This window comes from Thamnophis elegans, chromosome 5 (assembly GCF_009769535.1).
Source record: "Thamnophis elegans isolate rThaEle1 chromosome 5, rThaEle1.pri, whole genome shotgun sequence".
NCBI classification, from domain to species: Eukaryota; Metazoa; Chordata; class Lepidosauria; order Squamata; family Colubridae; genus Thamnophis; species Thamnophis elegans.
The window spans coordinates 93,606,145-93,627,503 of record NC_045545.1 but is presented as its reverse complement, the minus strand read 5'-3'; the positions used below and the strand labels follow the sequence as shown (position 1 = coordinate 93,627,503).

Here is a 21,359-nt window from a genome sequence, read left to right as displayed (position 1 = left end):
TGCAGGAAGCAACCTGTCATTTGTAGCCTGGAAGAAAAATAGAATGCAACAAATCCAGCGATGGCTGCATTAATGTTTCCCCTCCCTTTTTTTTCCTGTTTGTTTCTGTGCCATCCAGTTTTCTGCTGGTTTTCTCCTGCCTAGTCCTCTCCGTCTTTTCCACCATCGACGATTACGAAGAGAGTTCTGAATGGGCTCTTTACAGCCTGGTAGGTGTGATGCTAAATGTCTAAGGCTTTTATGGGATGGGAGAGATGGATAGAATGGATGAAACTAATCAAGGGGAGAAACGTCCTAGAACTAAGGAGAAATTTCCTGACAATCAGAAAAATTAACCAGTGGAACAACTTGCCTCCAGAAGTTGTAAATGCTCCAACACTAGAGGTTTTTAAGAAGATATTGGATAACCATCCAACTTGGTACCCCCAAGGCTCTGTTTTAGGCCCAGTACTCTTCAACATCTTCATCAATGATTTGGATGAGGGAATAAATGGGGAACCCATCAAATTTGCAGATGACACCAAGCTGGCAGGAATAGCCAACACCCCAGAAGACAGGCTCAAGATACAGAAGGATCTCGACAAACTTGAACATTGGGCACTATCTAATAAAATGAAATTCAATGGTGAAAAGAGTAAGGTTCTACATTTAGGCAAGAAAAACGAAATGCACGGATACCGTATAGGTGGTACCTTGCTCAATAGTAGTAACTGTGAGAGGGATCTTGGAGTCCTAGTGAACAACCATTTAAATAGGAGCCAGCTGTGTGCAGCAGCTACCAAAAAAGCCAACACAGTTCTAGGCTGCATCAACAGAGGGATAGAATCAAGATCATGTGAAGTGTTAATATCACTTTATAACGCCTTGGTAAGGCCACGCTTGGAATACTGCATTCAGTTTTGGTGGCCATGATGTAGAAAAGATGTGGAGACTCTAGAAAGAGTGCAGAGAAGACCAACAAAGATTATTAGGGGACTGGAGGCTAAAACATATGAGGAACAGTTGCAGGAACTGGATATGTCTAGTTTAAAAGAAGGACTAGGGGAGACATGATAGCAGTCTTCCAATATCTCAGGGGTTGCCCCAAAGAAGAGGGAGTCAAACTATTCTCCAAGGCACCTGAGGGTAGAACAAGAAGCAATGGGTGGAAACTAATCAAGGAGAGAAGCAACTTAGAACTGAGGAGAAATTTCCTGACAGAACAATTAATCAGTGGAACAGAAGTTGCCTCCAGAAGTTGTGAATGCCCCAACACTGGAAGTCTTTAAGAAGGTGTTGGATAGCCATCTATCTGAAATGGTATAGGGTTTCCTGCCTAGGCAGAGGGTTGGACTGGAAGACCTCTAAGGTCCCTTCCAACTCTGTTAAATCCAGGAAGGAGAGCCATACATTTTGACAATGGAATGGAATAGGAACAGGAACAGCAACAAGAATAGAACAAGAATAGAACAAGAATAGAACAAGAATAGAACAAGAATAGAACAAGAATAGAATAGAATAGAATAGAACAGAACAGACCCCAGCAGAACAGAACAGAACAGAAAATCAAATGGAATATAGAGTAGACTAGAATAGGACAGGACAGGAATAGAAATGGAATAGAACTGGAATAGAATAGAAAAGAAATGGAATAAAATAGAAATAGAAAAGAATAGAATAGAATTTAATTCTTTATTGGACGAATGTAATTGGACACACAAGGAATTGATCTCCAGTGCATAAGCTCTGAGTTACATACAAATAACAAACTAATATAGTCACGAGATAAGATACCATATCTTATGGTAGAAAAGGTGCTAGAAAAAATGAGGATAAGAGTAATACAGCCATATTCCATGAGTAAATATCCTTAGACATATGGGAATTTGGTGCTCAGCAGAGTGATGGCACGGGGGAAAAACTGTCTTTGTGTCTAATTGTTTTGGCATGCAATGCCCTATAGCGTTATTATACCTATAATACAGGTTATTTATAGCTATAATACAGATAATTCCTCCACTTACGACCACAATGGTGCCCAAAATTTCTGTTGCTAAGCAAGGCAGTTGTTAAGTGAGCTTTGACTGCATGATTCATTTAACAATTGTAGTGATTCGCTTAATAACCATAGTACGAATGGTTGTAAAATCAGGTGCAGCTCCCTTAACAACCACATTGCTTAGTGACAGAAATTCGGGCCCTAATTGTGGTCAGAGGTTGAAGACCACCAATGTATGTGTAGGTGGACAATATATGCAATCCACTGAAAAGGTTTTCTTTGGGATTTTATAAAGCTGAGAAGGACAAGAGCGAAGAAGTTTGCAAATTAAAAACAAAATTCTGAAGTACATTTTATACAAAATACTTTTGGATTTGGAATGCACTGCCTGACTCTGTTGTTACATCCCCAAACCCCCATTATTTTAACCTCAAACTGTCTACCGTGGACCCAGTGGTGGGTTTCAAAATTTTTTAGAACCTCTTCTGTAGGTGTGGCCTGCTTTGTGAGAGTGGCTTGCCGGCCATGTGACCGGGTGGGAGTGGCCAACTTGTAAAATGTGGTGAAACTGACTTAACAACGCTCTTGCTTAGTAACCAAAATGTTGGTTCAGAAACTCTGGCATTTGAAGCATGCCAGTCTTAAAGCTGTCAGGTTACAAGACCCTTGCACCCCTAACTCTTTAGAAAAAAAAACCCCAGGGGTGTTCAAACTTGACAGCTTTAAGACTTGTGGACTTCAACTCCCAGAATTCCTTCTCCAGTAATGTTGGCTCAGGAACTTTGGCATTGAAGTGTGCAAGTCTTAAAGCTGTCAGATTACAAGACCCTTGCACCCCTAACCCTTTAGAAAAAAAAACCCCAGGGGTGTTCAAACTTGACAGCTTTAAGACTTGTGGACTTCAACTCCCAGAATTCCTCCTCCAGTAATGTTGGCTCAGGAATTCTGGCATTGAAGTGTGCAAGTCTTAAAGCTTTCAAGTTATAAGACCCTTGCACCCCTAACCTTTTAGAAAAAAAAACCCCAAGGGTGTTCAAACTTGACAGCTTTAAGACTTGTGGACTTCAACTCCCAAAATTCCTCCTCGCTCTTCATCTTGATGATGTGCAGACGGGCGGGTGGAGGGAGCTGGAACCAGTTCTAAACAGTAGATTTGTGGAACCTCTTCTACAGAAGAGGCTAGAACTGGCAGGAACCCACCTGCCTTAGACTGTCTACTGTTGACCTCACCCCATTCCTAAGAGGTCTGTAAGGGCCGTGCATAAGCGCACCAGCGTGCCTACCGTCCCTGTCCTACTGTCCCCATTATTTGTACTCATTTACTGTGTTCATATTTATGTTTATACTTCTACCTTTTATCTTTTACATGTTCGACAAACTAAATTAAAAAAAAATATTCTAAGTTCTCCTTTGCCGTGATCGGTTTCAGACGTGCCAGAGTTTCTTAGAAACCAAAAATGAAACAGAGAATTGTTGTGTCAGGATTGTCTCGCCTTGTTACACTATGCCACAAGTTCTGTCTGCCTCTCCTGCAGGAAATTGTCACGATTGTGGTCTTCGGAGTCGAGTACTTTGTAAGAATCTGGGCAGCTGGCTGCTGCTGCCGCTACCGAGGTTGGAGAGGAAGGTTAAAATTCGCCCGCAAGCCCTTTTGTGTGATCGGTAAGAACCATTTCATGGCTAGGTTGGTTGATTTTAACCTTCTGGAGGTGTCTAGAGTTTTTCCAGAGAGTTCACGACTGCATCTGCAACCAGCATGGAGCGGTTGTCTCAACGAAACTGGAGTGGGCCAGTTTGGGGACTGCTGATCTTTGGGACAGAGCCCATGCGGAGGTGGACACGTAAGAAAAGTTGGGGGTTAAATGATTCTTGTGTGTCCCAGGGTGAGAAAATGGCGAAACAAACGTTTCTGTGGTGAAAAGTTGTCTGGATTCCCAGGGGGGAGGGGCTGCATTCCAGGGGAGCAAGGGACAACGCAGCTTAGATAATTTGTGTATGAGAAAGAGGGTGAAAACAGCTGCTCCCTACTAGTTCCCAGAAGATACGTTTTGTGGTGCAATCAGTCCACTTTAGTTTGGCATGATTTCTGAGGAACAATAAAGGAAACTGCTCAGAAGAATCTCATGTGTCTTTCTTGGGTTTTGGAGCCTGATCCACTTTCTTTCTTTCTTTCTTTCCTTCCTTCCTTCCTTCCATCCTTCCTTCCTTCCTTCCTTCCTTCCTTCCTTCCTTCTTTCCTCCCTCCCTCCCTCCCTCCCTCCCTCCCTCTCTGTGTAGATTCCCAGGAGGGGGGGGGTGCATTACACAGGAGCAAGACACAATGCAGCTGAGATAGTTTGTGTGGGAGAAAGGGGATGAAGATGTCTCCTCCTTACTAGTTCCCAGGGTATATAATAGTCTGCTGATGTCTGGCAAAAATTATATCTGTAGGTTAGGAACAATAAAGGAAACTGCTTAGAAGACTCTCATGGATCTTTCTTGGTTTTTGGAGTCCTCCCTCCCTCTTTCCATTGGTCCATCCATCCATCCATAGAAAATACTCCAGGTTCCCTGGAGGAGTGGGCTTCAAAAATTTCAGCAACGGGTTCTCTGCCTGGTTGCTGGGTGGGCATGGCCATGGTGGGCATGGCCTAGTTAACCTCCTGCAACACAGCCGGGTGGGGGGGCTGTTTTTGCCTTTCCCAGGCTCTGGAGGCTTTCCTTGAGCCTCTGGGAGGGTGAAAACTGCCTCCCCCAGGCTCCAGAGGCCTTTCAGAAGGCCTGTTTCCCCCCCTTCCCGAGCCTCCGTGTGGGCCCTGAACTTACCTTGCATCCAAAATGGGCCACGTGGAGACTCCTAGGAGGGGCAGGGAGGGTTGGGAGGAACAGAGTGGAGTGGGTGGGGCCAGCCAGGGGTTGGATTTGGAGGTTCTCCAAACCGGCCATAATGTTAGCTACGGGTTCTCCTGAACCTGGGCAAACCTGTAGCAGCCCCACCCCTGGATGCATTCTAGACGAGCATGAGACAATGCACTTTAGATAGTTTGTGTATGAGAAAGAGGCTGAAGACAGCTCCTCCTCAAAAGTTCCCAGAACATATGTTTTACGGGGCAAATCGTTTGCTTTAGTTTGGCAAGATTTCTGCCGATAGGCGAGGAGCCATAAAGGAAACTGCTCGGAAGAATCTCGTGTCTTTCTTGGTTTTTGGAGTCTGGCAGATTCTTTAATACAGTTCTCTTCATTCTATACAGACATCATGGTGTTAATTGCTTCCATCGCTGTGCTGGCCGCTGGGTCACAGGGGAACGTTTTCGCCACCTCCGCGCTCAGAAGTTTGCGCTTCCTGCAGATCCTGCGCATGATTCGAATGGACCGCAGAGGAGGCACCTGGAAGCTTCTGGGATCGGTGGTGTATGCCCATAGCAAGGTGAGCATCTGAGTCCCTGGGAAGCTCTCAGTAGTGAAAAGTGGGTGGGTTCTGGCCGTTTGCTCATGCGTGTGCAGATCACTTTAAATTTTTTTGCGCATGCACAGAACTTAAAAAACAAAATGGCAGTGCCAACAGCGGCGGCTGGAGAACCAGTTTGGAGGCGTGGCAGGCCTGGGTTGCTGCCGGTTCCAGCGACCCATGCTGTCATATCACTACCGTTTCGGCTGAACTGGGCCGAACCGATAGGAACCCACCTCTGGTCTGAGGTCAATCTGAGTAGCCAAATTGGTTGTGGTTTTTTAGAGACAGGTTGGACTTCAATTCCCAGAATCCTTAGAACAGCACAAAGGATTCTGGGAATTGAGAGTTAGCAGATCCTGGAGGACTCTTTTGTGGGACAGCCAGTTTAAGTGCAGAGAAGGCTGAACTGTGGAGGAGCTAAATGGAGGAAAAGTTAGGTATTTATGAGCACAAAGAACAAAAATATTCTGGTCAGTTGATATTATAAGCTGCATTGAATGTAGATGAAGAAAAAGCTGAGGCAAAAATTCAATAACAAAAGCAATTTTAAAAAATTTACAGCAGAGACAATTCAAAAATCATTGCATATACATATACATATACATATACATATACATATACATATACATATACATATACATATACATATACATATACATATACATATACATATACATATACATGTAAAAAAAAAAAGACGCAAGGTGCTACTTGCCACCTATAAAGCCCTTCATGGTAGTGGATCTGGGTACTTGAGAGACCGCCTACTGCCGATCACCTCCACACGACCCATTAGATCTCATCGTTTAGGCCTCCTCCGAGTTCCATCTGCTGGCCAATGCCGACTGGCCACCACACGGAGGAGAGCCTTCTCGGTGGTAGCCCCGACCCAATGGAACGATCTCCCCGTGGAGCTTCGTACCCTCACCACCCTCCAGACCTTCCGCACAGCCCTTAGAACCTGGCTATCCCGTCAGGCCTGGGGCTAAAGATTGTAACCCGCCCGAATGGTATGAATGTTGCGTTTTAATCATGTACTGTCTTATATGTAAAAGTCTGTCCCCCCCTTCCTTTTGATTGTGAGCCGCCCTGAGTCCCCCCAGGGAAAAGGGCGGCATACAAATAAATAAACTATAAACTATAAACTATAAATCTCAATAGCATTGCCCAACTGAGTTTTATTTTCCATTTCTTTTTCTACATTAGCAATAGCAGTTAGACTTATATACCGCTTCATAGGGCTTTCAGCCCTCTCTAAGCGGTTTACAGAGTCAGCATATCTCCCCCAACAGTCTGGGTCCTCATTTCACCCACCTCGGAAGGATGGAAGGCTGAGTCAACCTTGAGCCGGTGAGATTAGAATCGCTGAACTGCAGATAGCAGTCAGCTGAAGTGGCCTGCAGTACTGCACCCTAACCACTGCGCCACCTCGACTCTTGTTAGCTTCTTGTTTCTCATTTGTGTTCCTTGTCTGTTCCTCTAGCTTTTTCTTTTTTCTTTTTTCTTTTTATTAGCTCATTTGAGTCTGTGCGGATGCTTCTGGAACTCTGTTCTGGGTTCACAGTGTTTTTACCTATTTGATTTTTATTCCACCTCCATTACTGATAAAAGTAATGAAGGTGGAATAAACATCAAGTCAATAATTCAAGGTGGCAAACATACATGACATTCCTTCCTCCTCCAGTTTTCCCCACAGCCACCATGGGAGGTGGGTTGGGCTGAGAGAATAACTGGCGCAAAATCACCCAGCCAGCTTCCATGCCTAAGGTGGGACTAGAACTCACGGTCTCCTGGTGATTAGCCCAAAGTCACCCAGCTTGGTTTCATGCCTAGAGTGGGACTAGAACTCACTGTCTCCTAGTGATTGGCCCAAAGTCACCCAGCTGGCTTTCATGCCTAGAGTGGGACTAGAACTCACTGTCTCCTAGTGATTGGCCCAAAGTCACCCAGCTGGCTTTCTTGCTTAGAGTGGGACTAGAACTCACTGTCTCCTAGTGATTGACCCAAAGTCACTCAGTCAGCTTTCATGCCTAGAGTGGAACTAGAACTCACTGTCTCCTAGTGATTGGCCCAAAGTCACCCAGCTGCCTTTCATGCCTAGAGTGGGACTAGAACTCACTGTCTCCTAGTGATTGGCCCAAAGTCATCCAGCTGGCTTTCTTGCCTAGAGTGGGACTAGAACTCACTGTCTCCTAGTGATTAGCCCAAAGTCACGCAGCCAGCTTTCATGCCTAGAGTGGGACTAGAACTCACTGTCTCCTAGTGATTGGCCCAAAGTCACCCAGCTGGCTTTCTTGCCTAAGGTGGGACTAGAATACAGCATCTCCTGCTGATTGGCCCAAAGTCACCCAGTTGCTTTTCATGCCAAAGGCGGAATTAGAACTCACAATCTCCTGATTTCTAGGCCAGCAACTTCACCCCTAGACCAAACTGCCTCTTACCACATGTGTATCTCAAAGGTATCCCTTTTATCTCATGGCATGGTTATTACAGGAATATTTTTTCCTCCACTGAAGTTGAGGACCAACGAATAAGCAGATTTGGGTGGAAAAACATCCTCAAAGCTAATTTCGTCTTCATTTTTCACTTTTGCCGTTTTCAGGAGTTGATCACCGCTTGGTATATTGGATTCCTGTGCCTAATTTTAGCCTCCTTCCTGGTGTACTTGGCTGAGAAAGGAGAAAACGATCACTTTGATACGTATGCAGATGCCCTGTGGTGGGGCCTGGTGAGTATCTTTTCAGGCTGTGAATTTGGGGCTATCAACATAGCCTCAGAAGTATTGGTAGTCCTCGACTTACAACCATTCGTTTAGTGACCATTCGGAGTTACAGCGACATTGAAAAAAGCGACTTATGGTTGCTTTTCACGTTTATGACCTTTGCAGCATTTTCAGGGTCACCTGATCAAAATTCAGATGTGTTAAAATATTCATGACTGGGAGAGACATGGGAACAAGGTCAGCCAATGAATAGGCATAGCAACTAAGTCAGCCAATGGGAGCTTAAACAGATCTGAGTCTGTGCAGAGAATTGAAACAGAAACTTAAAGCAGTCTGCTGCTCTGAGAAGTAAACTAGCAGTCTGTCAGGGCTCGTCTGCTAAAATGAAGCTAACTGCTTATGTTTGCCTGTAACTCTCCTGCCTTGTGTTTACTTGGAAGAACCACCTGTTGGTATTGTACATTTATTCACCTATTCTTATGTATATAAAGAAGTTAATGAATCCTGCTGCATCAGTTATCTGCATGTGCTTCTGGATTTGAATTTATGCAACAAACTCTGACAACATACCTGGCAACTGGCTCATATTTATGACGGTTAGAGCAGAGATCCCCAACCCCTGGCCCATGGACTGGCCCTGGGTCGCATCTTGCTAGAAACCAGTCTTATCTAACCATCTAACTGGCTGTGGCTCTTCTCCATCTCCATTTCCAAGGTCATTGCCACATATTAATTATTGTTCAGATGCTAAGTTGTGTCCAATTCTTCACCACCCCATGGACCACAGCATGCCAGACCTCCCATTGTCCTCCACTGTCTCCTGAAGCTTGCCCCAAAATTCATGTTAATTGCATTGATTGACCCTATCTGGCCATCTCATCCTCTAACGTCCCCTTCTCCTTTTGCCTTCCACCGTTCCCAACCTCGGGGTGTTTTCCAATGAGCCTTCTCTTCTCGTTTATCCCAAAGGTGCTTCTTTCAAAAGGCAACTGGACTTCCTTTGCTTCTGTTCAGTTCAGTTTATTGTATTTGTATGCTGCCCTTTTCCCCCGAAGGGGGACTCGGGGCGGCTCACAACTCGAACGGGGAAGGGGGGATACAGACAAAAAAATTTAAAAAACAAACATAACAATATACAATTTACAACTCACAACAGTCATACCATTCGAGACGGGGGCAACAGCTCTTTAGCCCCAGGCCTGTCGGAACAGCCAGGTTTTGAGGGCTTTGTGGAAGGCCTGGAGGGTGGTGAGGGTTCGAATCTCCACGGGGAGTTCGTTCCAGAGGGTCGGAGCAGCCACAGAGAAGGCTCTCCTCCGGGTAGTTGCCAGTCGACACTGGCCGGCGGATGGAATTCGGAGGAGGCCTAATCTGTGGGATCTAATCGGTCTAGTGGAGGTAAGTTTCTGCTTGAAGAGGTTTTGCTTCTCATCCTAGAAGCTTCTTCGGTTCTGAATGAATGATGGAGAACGGAAGGATTTATATTCCTTGTAGTCACCTGGTTGTTAGCACTCTTTGAAGACACATTATGGACAGATAGGACCTCTGGCTTGAAAGAGGGTTCAAAGAGGGCATCTATGTCAAAATTGAACAGCCCCCTCTCAACGGAGGGGGAGGGATATGACACCACCCAACTTCTGTTTGCAACATGGTCCTTCCAGCAGTCCCAAAAGGCTCCCACCTATTTGTACTACCTGAGGACACAGATAAACCTCAACTACCTCAATGGCTCTCAGTGAGAGCACTAATGACCAGAAGATTGCAAGAAATATGAATATGAATATGACTGAGAATGTACATAGGCACTCTTCTCATTGGTGGCCAAAGTGTTTGAGTTTTCGCTTTAGGATCTTATTTATCATATACAATGTATACAACCTCCAATGCTTGTTTATAATGTGTAGGCTGACATATATACAGCAGGTTATTTTGATATTGCTCCTGCACCAATATTAATTTTGAAGATACCGTACAATGATTCTCTTGTTTTCCTCCAGATTACTCTGACCACCATTGGCTATGGGGACAAGTATCCACAAACCTGGAATGGGCGTCTCCTGGCAGCCACCTTCACTTTGATTGGGGTTTCCTTTTTTGCTCTCCCAGCAGTAAGTAGCAATATGTCAAGGTACTGAGGATTTAATAGCTGCCAGCTGATGAAAGGTTGTAAGCTCTAATCAGTAAGCTGATGCAATGATCCCGATTCATTGCAGCTATGGTATAATCCAGCACGCAGGGCCATATGCGTGTGTGCCCTCCCCCCGGGCATACATGCATGACCCCCCCCCCCGTACATGTGGGTGCAACCCCTTACCCTCCCCCCACTTCGGGCACACGATGGCACGGTGGACCTGTTTTTTCGCCCTCCCCAGGCTCCAGAGGTCTTCTAGGAGCCTGGGGAGGGTGAAAACTGCCTCCCCTGCCCTCTCGCAGGTCCTCCGGAGGCTGGAAATGGCCCATTTCCTGACTTCCGGGTTTGCCCATAGGGTCGTTTTTCTCCCTCCGGAGAGCGAAAAACGGCCCGACGCGCAAACTGGAAGTTTGGAAATGGATTTCCGGGTTGTCTGTAATTGAGTAATTGAGCAATTGAGTAATTTATTTATATGCCGCCCTTTTCCCTGGGGGAACTCAGGGCGGCTTACAACTCGAAAAAGGGGGGGGGAAACAAACAATTAACACATAAGACAGTACATCATTAAAAGCACAACATTCATACTATTCGGGTGGGTTACAGTCTTTAACCCCAGGCCTGACGGGATAGCCAGATTTTAAGGGCTGTGCGGAAGGTCTGGAGGGTGGTGAGGGTACGAATCTCCACGGGGAGATCGTTCCATAGGGTCGGAGCTGCCACCGAGAAGGCTCTCCTCCGCGTAGTTGCCAGTCGACATTGACCGGCAGATGGGACTCGGAGGAGGCCTAATCGATGGGATCTAATTGGTCGGGTGGAGGTAAGGCTGTTTTCCTCCCTCTGGAGGCTTCAGGGAAGCCTTCGGAGGGCGAAAAATGGCTGAAAATGAAGGCCAAAATAAGCTGGCAGAGTACTACTTTGCATGCCCTAAGAAATGTCTCCGCATGCCATAGATTTGCCATCATGGGTATAATAAACCTTTTAAGACTGATGGGGGGTCCAGACAAGTCTATTATTTGTCTGCAGGCTCTGTATGCTGTCTTTTGCTCATAATGGTCATAATACTAGCCACATTGCCAAAACTCTGACACAACAGCACATACTCATGTACCATTTCACAGTGCTTTACAGCCCTCTCTAAGCCATTCACAGAGTCAGCCTCTTGCCCACAATAATCTGGCTCCTCATTTTACCCACCTCGGAAAGCTGAGTCAACCTTGAATCTGGTGAGATTCGAACTCCTGAATTGCAGGCAGCCAACAGTCAGCAGAAATAGCCTGCAGTGCTGCACTCTAACCACTGCGACACCACGGCTCAGTAAAGTCCTCTGCAGCTACTTTCTCTTGGAAAGAAAGCTGAAACACATCTGTTTGGTCATGCTGTGGCTCCCTTAGGATGGAAAGCATCTCCATTGCCTGTGGCCTCAGAATAGTTTGCAAGCTTAAAACACGCTATTTTTGTCCAACGAAACTGAACATATCTAGAGATAGTCCTCAACTTGCCACCGTTTGTTTAGTGACCTTCTGAAGTTACGACTCTGCTGAAAAAAGTGACACGACTGGTCCTCATTGTTACGAGAAACTCCGTGTACCCAATAGGGTGTGTCAAGCTTTTCCAACTTTCACTTTCCAAACATTAGGGGTGCCCAAATGTTGGGGCATGCCTAGGGGTTGTAAAGATATTTCGGTTACTATAATATAATTTAAATGTGCTTGGTTAAATAGCTACATATATATAATAACTTTTTAACATTTTGTTTGTTTGGTCCCCATGGATATGGGATTGTAATTGAAGCACCCGGCAACCATCGCACTTTGAAAAAGTCTCAGTATTTCATGGTTATTTGTGACTCTTCAAAGTTACAGTGGCAGTAAGGAGACAAGGGGGAATTGGCCCCCCCAAAAGAGAAAATTAAACAGCAAAGGTGGGAATACTGGGGAAAGAACGGGGAAAGTCCCCAAAACAATAGAATCAAAAGGGAGAAAAAAGATTGGGAAGAAAAAAATATAGAAATTACAAAACTGTTCTGACCCCCCCCCCCCATTGTCCGTTCAAAAACTGAAGCCAAACAGAACGTTCAAAGGAATATTTTTTATCAGTCCCGGCTCTTGCTGGCTGCGAGCCCAAAATAAACACAGATAATTAGCTCTGGCAAAAGTCCTAACTCATAAACTGCTACAAAATAGGATTATATAAATCAAGTCACTTATCCAAGTGCTTTTTCTCGATGGTTGCACACAAACAGAGAACATTGACTAGAACAGAAATGGAACGTTGACTTCTGCAACCAGGGCGTGGCACCATCAGTCTTTTATCCGCAGGAGGAGATCCTAATGAGCCACAGCTGCTCGTTATCATCTCCTGTGTGTACTCAATTGTTCCTTACATCGGTCAGCCCTTCTCCTGCGTGCATCCCGAAACAACTCACAGGAGGTTTCTGTGTCAGCCTCTCACTGCTCCAAGGCTCAGTCATTACCTGGAGACCAACTAGTCTCTCTGAGCCCTGCTCGGAGTCAGAGTCTGATAGCAGCTCCAAAGGCTCCGGCCGAGCCACAACACAAAACTAAGAAAAAGGAAAAGCTATGTGAATGGGTGGAAAGAAGTGAAGAGAAAAATGGCTAGGAAAGGAGGAAAGAAGGGAAAGGATTTACTAGTAGAATAAAATGAAATATGTTAACATTGCCAATGGTATATAGTTAATAGGATGTGAGGGAAATAGATCAATATTATTAATTGTGGATAACCAACTAAGTGAAATGTTTATTATGCAAAATTAAATCAGAGGATATATGTTATTTGTAGTAAAATAGAATAATAGATGGAAATGAAATGTTAAATTTGATTAATTTGGAGGGGCAAATAATGATATTGTTTATCTATAAAGAAGAAATTAAATTTAAGATGGAAAATACAGAAAGAAAATAATACGGCTGAAATTGAAAATGGAAGGATGATGGCAAATGAACTATGCATATGAGAAGATGTTAAGGGGGAAATCCCGGGCAACACTTTGAGGTTAAAAGAGGTTAAAATATGTAAGAAAAAAAGGTTACAGTCCTGATCAAAATGTAGGCCCTTGGCAACTGGCATGTATTTAATTGATAATCTCAGTGTCTTGGGGTTGTGATCTCCATCTACGGCCTTCCAACAAGCCAAGTGGAAGGACCAGGGGAGACATGATAGCAGTCTTCCAATATCTCAGGGGCTGCCACAAAGAAGAGGGAGTCAAACTATTCTCCAAAGCACCTGAGGGCAGGACAAGAAGCAATGGGTGGAAACTAATCAAGGAGAGAATTAATTCAGGACTAAAAAGAAATGTTCTGATAGTTAGAACAATTAATCAGTAGAATGGCTTAGCTCCAGAAGTTGTGGGTTTAAAACTTCACCTGAGGTTTTTAAGAAGAGATTCTTAGACTCTAGAAAGAGTGCAGAGAAGAGCAACAAAGAGGATTAGGGGACTGGAGCTAAAACATATAAATAATGGTTTCAGGGACTGGGTGTGTCTAGTTTAATGAAAAGAAGGACAAGGGGAGACATGATAGCAGTCTTCCAATATCTCAGGGGTTGCCACAAAGAAGAGGGAGTCAAACTATTCTCCAAAGGGTAGGATAGCAATAGCAGTTAGACTTATATACCGCTTCATAGGGCATTCAGCCCTCTCTAAGCGGTTTACAGAGTCAGCATATTGCCCCCAACAACAATCCAGGTTCTCATTTTACCCACCTCGGAAGGATGGAAGGCTGAGTCAACCCTGAGCTGGTGAGATTTGAACAGCCGAACTGCAGAACTGCAGTCAGCTGAAGTAGCCTGCAGTGCTGCATTTAACCACTGTGCCACCTCAGCTCTATGGATAAGAAGCAATGGGTGGAAACTAATCAAGGAGAGAAGCAACTTAGAACTAAGGAGAAATTTCCTGGCAGTGAGAACAATTAACCAGTGGAACAACTTGCCTCCAGAAGTTTTAAGTGCTCCAACACTGGATGTTTTTAAGAAGACATTGGACAACATTTGTTTGAAGTGGTGTAGGGTTTCCTGCCTAAGCAGGGGGTTGGACTAGAAGACCTCTAAGGTACCTTCCAAATCTTGTTATTCCAAGAGATTGGACAGACACTTGTCTGAAATGGTATAGGGTCTCCTGCTTGAGCAGGGGTTGGACTAGAAGACCTTCAAGGTCCCTTCCACCTCTGTTGTTCTGTTAATTCTTTTAATTTAATTTTCAGGGAATCCTAGGTTCCGGGTTCGCCTTGAAGGTTCAAGAACAGCATCGTCAGAAGCACTTTGAAAAAAGGAGAAATCCTGCAGCTGGCCTAATTCAGGTGAGCTGAGAGAATGTGGGGTGGACTTGGGAAAGGCCAGATCTCCAAGGAAAGAGAAATGGATGTAGAAGGTGCTGTAAGAGAATTGATTCATGCTGCAAAACCTTCCAGAGCTGGGCTCTCCAATCTTGGCAATTTATGACTTGTGTACTTCAACTCCCAGAATTCCCCAGCCAGCCTATAACTCACTTAACAACCATATTGCTTAACAACATAAAATCTGGCCATCAGTTGTGGTAAGTTGAGGACTACCTATGCATCAAAGATCATGGCAATGTAGTTTCTCTCCTGCAAAATCTACATTAGCAATAGCACTTAGACTTATATACCGCTTTGCAGTGCTTTACAGCCCTCTTTAAGCGATTTACAAAGTCAGCATATTTTCCCCAACAACCTGGGGTCCTCTATTTACTGAACACGGAAAGATAGAAAGCTGAGTCAACGTTGATCCGGTTAGGATCAAACTCCTGGCAGTGGGCAGAGTTAGCCTGCAGTATTGCATGGAACAGAATGGGAATGGAATTTAATGTAATGGAATAGAAATAAGAATAGAAATAGAAGTAGAGTAGAGTAGAGTAGAGTAGAGTAGAGTAGAGTAGAGTAGAACAGAACAGAACGTAACAGAACAGATTTCAGGGTTCCAAGTAACATCCCGAAAAAAAGAAGACTCCAAGACTTGAGTTTCCTCAAAGCTCCATTTTATTAGAGACGTCCTATTGGCACATCTGGGAAAACCCGAAACTGAAAGCTTCCAGGTTTTCCCCACTCAAACGAAAGTTCAAGTCCCTGCTCAGCTCCCACATGTCCATCACATGGTCCAATCAGGCACTGTCCCAACTGGAGATGCCTCCCAGTCATGCCACTCCAGGTGCAGGGCAAGATGTCCTTGACTCTCTGAGAAAGGAATGTTATTATGACTACATATATCTCCATACTCCATATAATCCCCCACTCCTGCTTTCCCACAGCAACAAATGTGGCAGTCCTGAAGGCCCAGTGCAAAAGGTGTCTGAGAACAGAATTAGCACTTAGACTTATATACCACTTCACAGTGCTTTACAGCCCTCCCTAAGCGGTTTACAGAGCCAGAGTGTTGCCCGCCCCCCGGAAAACAATCTGGTTCCTCATTTTACTGACCTTGGAAGGATAGAAGGCTGAGTCGACCTTGAGCTGGTCAGGATCAAACTGTTGGCAGTTGGCAGTGGGTAGAATTAACCTGCAATACTGCATTCTCACCACTGTGCCACCACCAAATGAACTTCATTACTGGCTTGTTTCACTTTTTTGATATCATATCCGCCTCTGCTTCCCATCTTCCCTCAGGCCGCCTGGAGGTTTTACGCCACTAACCTCACCCGAACCGATTTGCACTCTACCTGGAATTACTACGAACGGACCGTCACCGTTCCCATGTACAGGTAAGCATTTCACCTGGGCCCATAGATTCCTCTACAAGTAGTCCTCGTCTTACAACCCTTTGTTCAAAGTTACAACAGCACTAAAAAAAAACAAAGTGACTGACGACCATTTTTCACACTTACGGCCGTTGCAACATCCCCACGGTCATTTGATTAAAATTCAGACGCTTGTAACTGACTCGCATTTACGACCGTTGCAGTGTCTTGGAGTCATGTGATTCCCTTTTGCGGCCTTTTGGCAAGCAAAGTCCACAGGGAAGCCAGATTTACTTGACTATTGTGTTACTAACTTAACGACTGCAGTGATTCACTTAACAACGGTGGCAAGACAGGTCGTAAAATGGGGCAAAACTCACTTAACAACTAATTTGGGGCTCAATTGTGGTTGTGAGCTAAGGACTACCTGTATTTCTATCCATCTTGCTTATTTATTTATTTTTTTGGTTACGTTCACCAAAATGCTACGTTTGCATTGTGATTTTTTTTTCTTTTTTCTTTTTTTAAAACTCACTGGGAAGTTCGCTTTCTGTTGTTTTCAAATGCTAGATCTAGATTTATTTCTCCATTGCTTAGATTGGTTTATATTAATTTTTTTTTCTTTTCTTGCACATTTATGTTTCTCCGTTGGCCATCGTCTTTATTTTTCTGCGCCTGTTTCTCGGTGGGTATTGTTTTCTGACAATTGCCATGTCAGGAACCTGAAGACGGTCTGAAAGGCTGGCCTTGAAAAGTAGGTAAAAATAAATAAATAACAACCCCCTTTTTTTCCAGTTTTTTTCCCCCCATGACTTTTCTCTTTCTATATCCTCTAGCATTTTGACCTGTGCTGATTTTGTTGTCCATGATGTGGAAAATGAATTATGGAACATCCTTTCTGTAGGTGAAGATTATTTCCCTCAACAGCCTAGAGCCGTGATAGTGAACATATGCATATGGAGCCCTCTTTTTGGGCACATGCTCATCGCCAGCTGCGGTGCGCATGAAGTCCAGCTGGCTGACACGCGCATATGCAGCGGCCAGCTAGTCTTCAAGTTTCCGGAGCTCTGGCCCGTGCATTCTGATTTGGGCACTTGGTGCCAAAAAGGTTTACCATCACTGGCCTAGAGTTCTGTTTCTGAGGTAACTTTAAGATGGGTGGACTTCAACTCCCAGAATTCCCCAGCCAGCCATGCTGGGAATTCTGGGAGTTGAAGTCCACTCATCTTTTTTTTTTTTTTTTAAATATATTTTATTCATTTTCACATTCCATTTTACAATCACTTATATACAGGGTATTTGCTATAAGAAAAAAAAAAGTTAAACAAAATAAAAAAGAAAACACAACTCATCATTCACAACCCCACCTGACACTTCCATCCTCCATACACCCCATCTACCCCCTCCAACTTTCCTTTCCTCCCTCTAACACTCCCCTCCTACTTCCCTTTCCCCTCAAACCTTCCTTACTCCCAACACACCCTCCTTACATTCCCCTTACTCCTTCCTTACTCCTCCCTCTTCTTTCCCTCTACCTCCCTCCTTGGTGTATTCCTTTATTCAAGTGTTGTTTATTATAATCTGATAAAAAGTAAAATAAACCAAGGAAAAAAAAATATAAAGAAAGAAAAGAGAAAAAAAAGAAAAAAAAAGAACAACCGTATATAAGTGCATTCTTGTTCTTATTGAGACTATGTTAACACCCACCCACCCACCCCCCATAAATCCCCATCCCTAATCCTCCCGACTTCCCAGGGCCCACACCTGGCACTACCTTCTATCTAAAGTATCTTATGTTCGTATGGATTAAAAATAAAAGTAATATATTAAAGGAAAGAAAAAAAAAAGAAAAAAAGGAAAAGAAAAAAGAAAAAAGAAAAAAAAAAGAACTCTTTGTGTTAAGCTCAGCCCCCCATCTTTATCTATGCTTAAATAGTGTAAGACATTCTATCTATATTTTATTCTCGTCTCTTGCTTCTTTGTTATTTACCCAGACCTCCTGTAGACTCTCCCGTTCCTCTTCCTTAACCTTGTATTCAGATAAACATTTATACAAATTTGTATAGACATCAATATACAATCTAGCTCAAAAATAATCCCTTCTAGTAAAATTTAAGCAGCGTGGATCGTTCCACATATTCAAATATTGCTTTACAGAAGAATAATCAAACTTTCCCTTCTAATAGGATTTAAACAGCGTAAATAATCTTTCTTAACCTTATTTTCAAACAGTAATTCAAAATAATCTGACCAAACTTACTCTTCTTAGTGAACTTTAAGCAGCGTGGATCAAATATTACTTTACACAAAAATCAGTTTGCATTCTATCTTAAAATGATCCCGACCAGCTTTCCCTTCTAATAGGATTTAAACAACGTAAATCATTCCGCATGCATTTTACCCTCATCCCTTGCTTCTCTGATATTTACCACTATCAAATTTATGCAGACATTAGTTTAAAATCTAGCTCAAAATAATTTCACCAAGCTTTCCCTTCTAATAAAAATTAAATAGCATGGATCATTCCACATATTCAAATAATACTTTCAACAAGAATCAGTTTACCTTCTGTTTTAAAATAATCTCGTCCAGCTTTCCCTTCTAACAGAATTTAAACAACATAAATCATTCTGCGTTCATTTTACATATATACATTCAGTATCACCCCACCAATATACGTAAATCATTCCGCATGCATTTTACCCTCATCCCTTGCTTCTCTGATATTTACCACTATCAAATTTATACAGACATTAGTTTAAAATCTAGCTCAAAATAATTTCACCAAGCTTTCCCTTCTAATAAAAATTAATTAGCATGGATCATTCCACCTGTTCAAATAATACTTTCAACAAGAATCAGTTTACCTTCTGTTTTAAAATAATCTCATCCAACTTTCCCTTCTAACAGAATTTAAGCAACATAAATCATTCTGCATTCATTTTACATATATACATTCAGTATCACCCCACCAATAAGTTCCGCTTTTTCTACCGGAGAGAGGTCGCAAACCCCCATTCAATCCACAACTTTGGCGAGTAATTTAGAATGTCTAAATCCTCGATCTCCGCTTTTCTGCTTCTCCGAGGGAGGAAAAGCTACCCCCTCCATCTTGCAGCCATGTGGTCCGTTGCTTGCCTTCTCCTTCGACTTGTCTCTCCTCTTTTCCAAGTGAATCAGGAAGCCCCGCCTTCAAGATCTTGTAATAGAAGTCTCGAGCCTCCGAAACAGAATTGAGATGAAATCTTTGATTCTCAAATGTGACCGTAATACCGGCTGGGGCCTCCCATTTATATTGAATCTGATAATTTCTAAGCAGTTTAGTTAGGAAAGTATACTCCCTTCTTGCCTTTAACATCTGGAATGGTATTTCTTTAAAGACAATCAGATCCTGGCCATCAACTCGCAAACTATTATTATGAAACTTTTGCATAATCGCGTTTCTAGATTCTTTTGTGGAGAAATATATAATTATGTCCCTTGGGAGCTGTCGCTGTTCCGCTACCAACGAATTCTGGCGATAGATTTTCCGAATCTGCCAATCAAAGTTAAGTCCCGGGCTTCCCACCGCATGGCTGAGGGCTTCAACAAAGGTCTGTTTCAGATTCTCTCGCTCCTTTTCACGGAATCCTCTGACTCTTATTGCGAATGCTTCCGGGGGGGGGGCGGGCTTCCGGGGGGGCGGGGCTTCCGGGGGGGCGGAGCCTGTCGCCGAGGAGGGCTCAACCGAGCTCCTCTCAGAGATCTGGTCTGTATATCTAAATAAGATCATAGATATCACCCCTTTTTGGCTATAAAGGGGCAGGGAGTAGCTCTGTGTGCTAGGGTCTATTCGTAATTCACAGCCTTTCTCTTTTTTTTTGGCTGTGGACAGAGATTAGATCCAGCGTAGCGGAGCCTTTATCTCCAGCCAGTTCTTCTCAGCTGCCTTTTTTTTGCAGCCCTAGACAGGCGATCCCCCCCCCCAGGACAAAGCAAAGTTGTTTGAAGCTAGGATTAATACGGGCGGGTCCCACCCCTGTGAGATTTATGCTTTTATTACTATCTTAAACACCAGCACCATTTGTCTTAGAGGCTTCTTTGTTTAAACGGACTTCAAAATGGCGATTTCTCTCCGTTGGTGATTGATAGGGGAAGTACTTAGCCGGTTTTACCTTCCTGCAGACCGCTCCTTAACAAAATAATTTTTTTTTTTTTTTTGGAAACAGAGGGGAGCGAAAGCGTTGTTTATCTGTTTATTTATAATGGCACCCAGGTCAAAATCGAAGCGTCTCTCTACAAATGTGCCTAAAGAACCTATGAATGAACTTAAAGAATTTACACTGGAATCGCAGCCCTTGTCTCCTACGCCCTCTACTGGAGAATTCTTAACACAGGAATTTTTCTTTCAAATGTTTAATGATTTTAAACAAGAAATTAAGGAATTTGTATTGGAGCTATATGGTGATTTAAAGTCTAAAATTGACCAAATGAAGGCGAATACGTTTGCAGCCGTGTCTGCCCTGTCAGATTATACCGCTGAAATAGAGAATAAATTGGAAAGCTTGGAGGAGGCTAATTCTAATTTGACTACTAATATTCAAATATTACAAGAAAAAATTAGAGACACTCAAGAACAGCTCGTTATGATAAACTTTAAGAAGTCCATTCATCTTAAAGTCGCTAAGGTTTGGAAACACTGTCCTAGAATAACTTAAAGATTTCGGTTTCTAACAAGAAATTAAATGGGTTTATGGTTTATGGTTGGTTTATTGGACTTATATGCCGCCCTTCTCCCAAAGGACTTAGGGCGGTGTACAACATAAAAACACATATTACAAAAGTTAAAAGAAAAATTAAATAGAATATCCCAAAAACCCAATAGACATTTACAATGAGATTTAGAAATTAAATTAAAATTAACAATGAAAATTAATAATTTATTTTATTCTATTCAGGCCAGGCCGGCTTGCTGGAAAAGCCAACTTTTTAGGGCGTGTCGGAAGGACCGGAGGTCGGGGATTATCCGAAGCTCCGGGGGGGCAGCTCATTCCATAGGGAAGGCGCTCCCACAGAGAAGGCTCTCCCCCTGGGGGTCGCTAGCCGACACTGTCTGGCCGACGGCACCCTGAGGAGGCCGACTCTGTGGGATCGTACTGGACGGTGGGAGGCTACCAGTGGCAGTAGGTGGTCTCGCAGGTACCCTGGACCTAAGCCATGGAGCGCTTTAAAGATCATAATTAACACCTTGAATCGCACCCGGAAAACAACCGGCAACCAGTGCAGGCCACCTAAAAGGGGTGTAACATGGGAGCACCTAGGTGCCTCCATGACAACCTGTGCGGCCGCATTCTGGACCAGCTGGAGCCTCCGGGTGCTCTTCAAGGGCAGCCCCATGTAGAGAGCGTTACA

The 21,359-nt window shown here is 43.7% G+C and overlaps 1 protein-coding gene across 1 annotated transcript in view; it reads left to right on the top strand.

Moving 5' to 3' along the window:
- KCNQ2 (potassium voltage-gated channel subfamily Q member 2) overlaps positions 1–21,359 on the top strand; it is a 135,462-nt gene that overhangs the window by 42,060 nt on the left and 72,043 nt on the right. Inside the window, 7 exon segments of the mRNA XM_032218370.1 lie at positions 119–209; positions 3,514–3,640; positions 5,209–5,384; positions 8,011–8,136; positions 10,128–10,238; positions 14,479–14,574; positions 15,898–15,992. Of these exon segments, the coding sequence (XP_032074261.1) occupies positions 119–209; positions 3,514–3,640; positions 5,209–5,384; positions 8,011–8,136; positions 10,128–10,238; positions 14,479–14,574; positions 15,898–15,992 (822 nt within the window).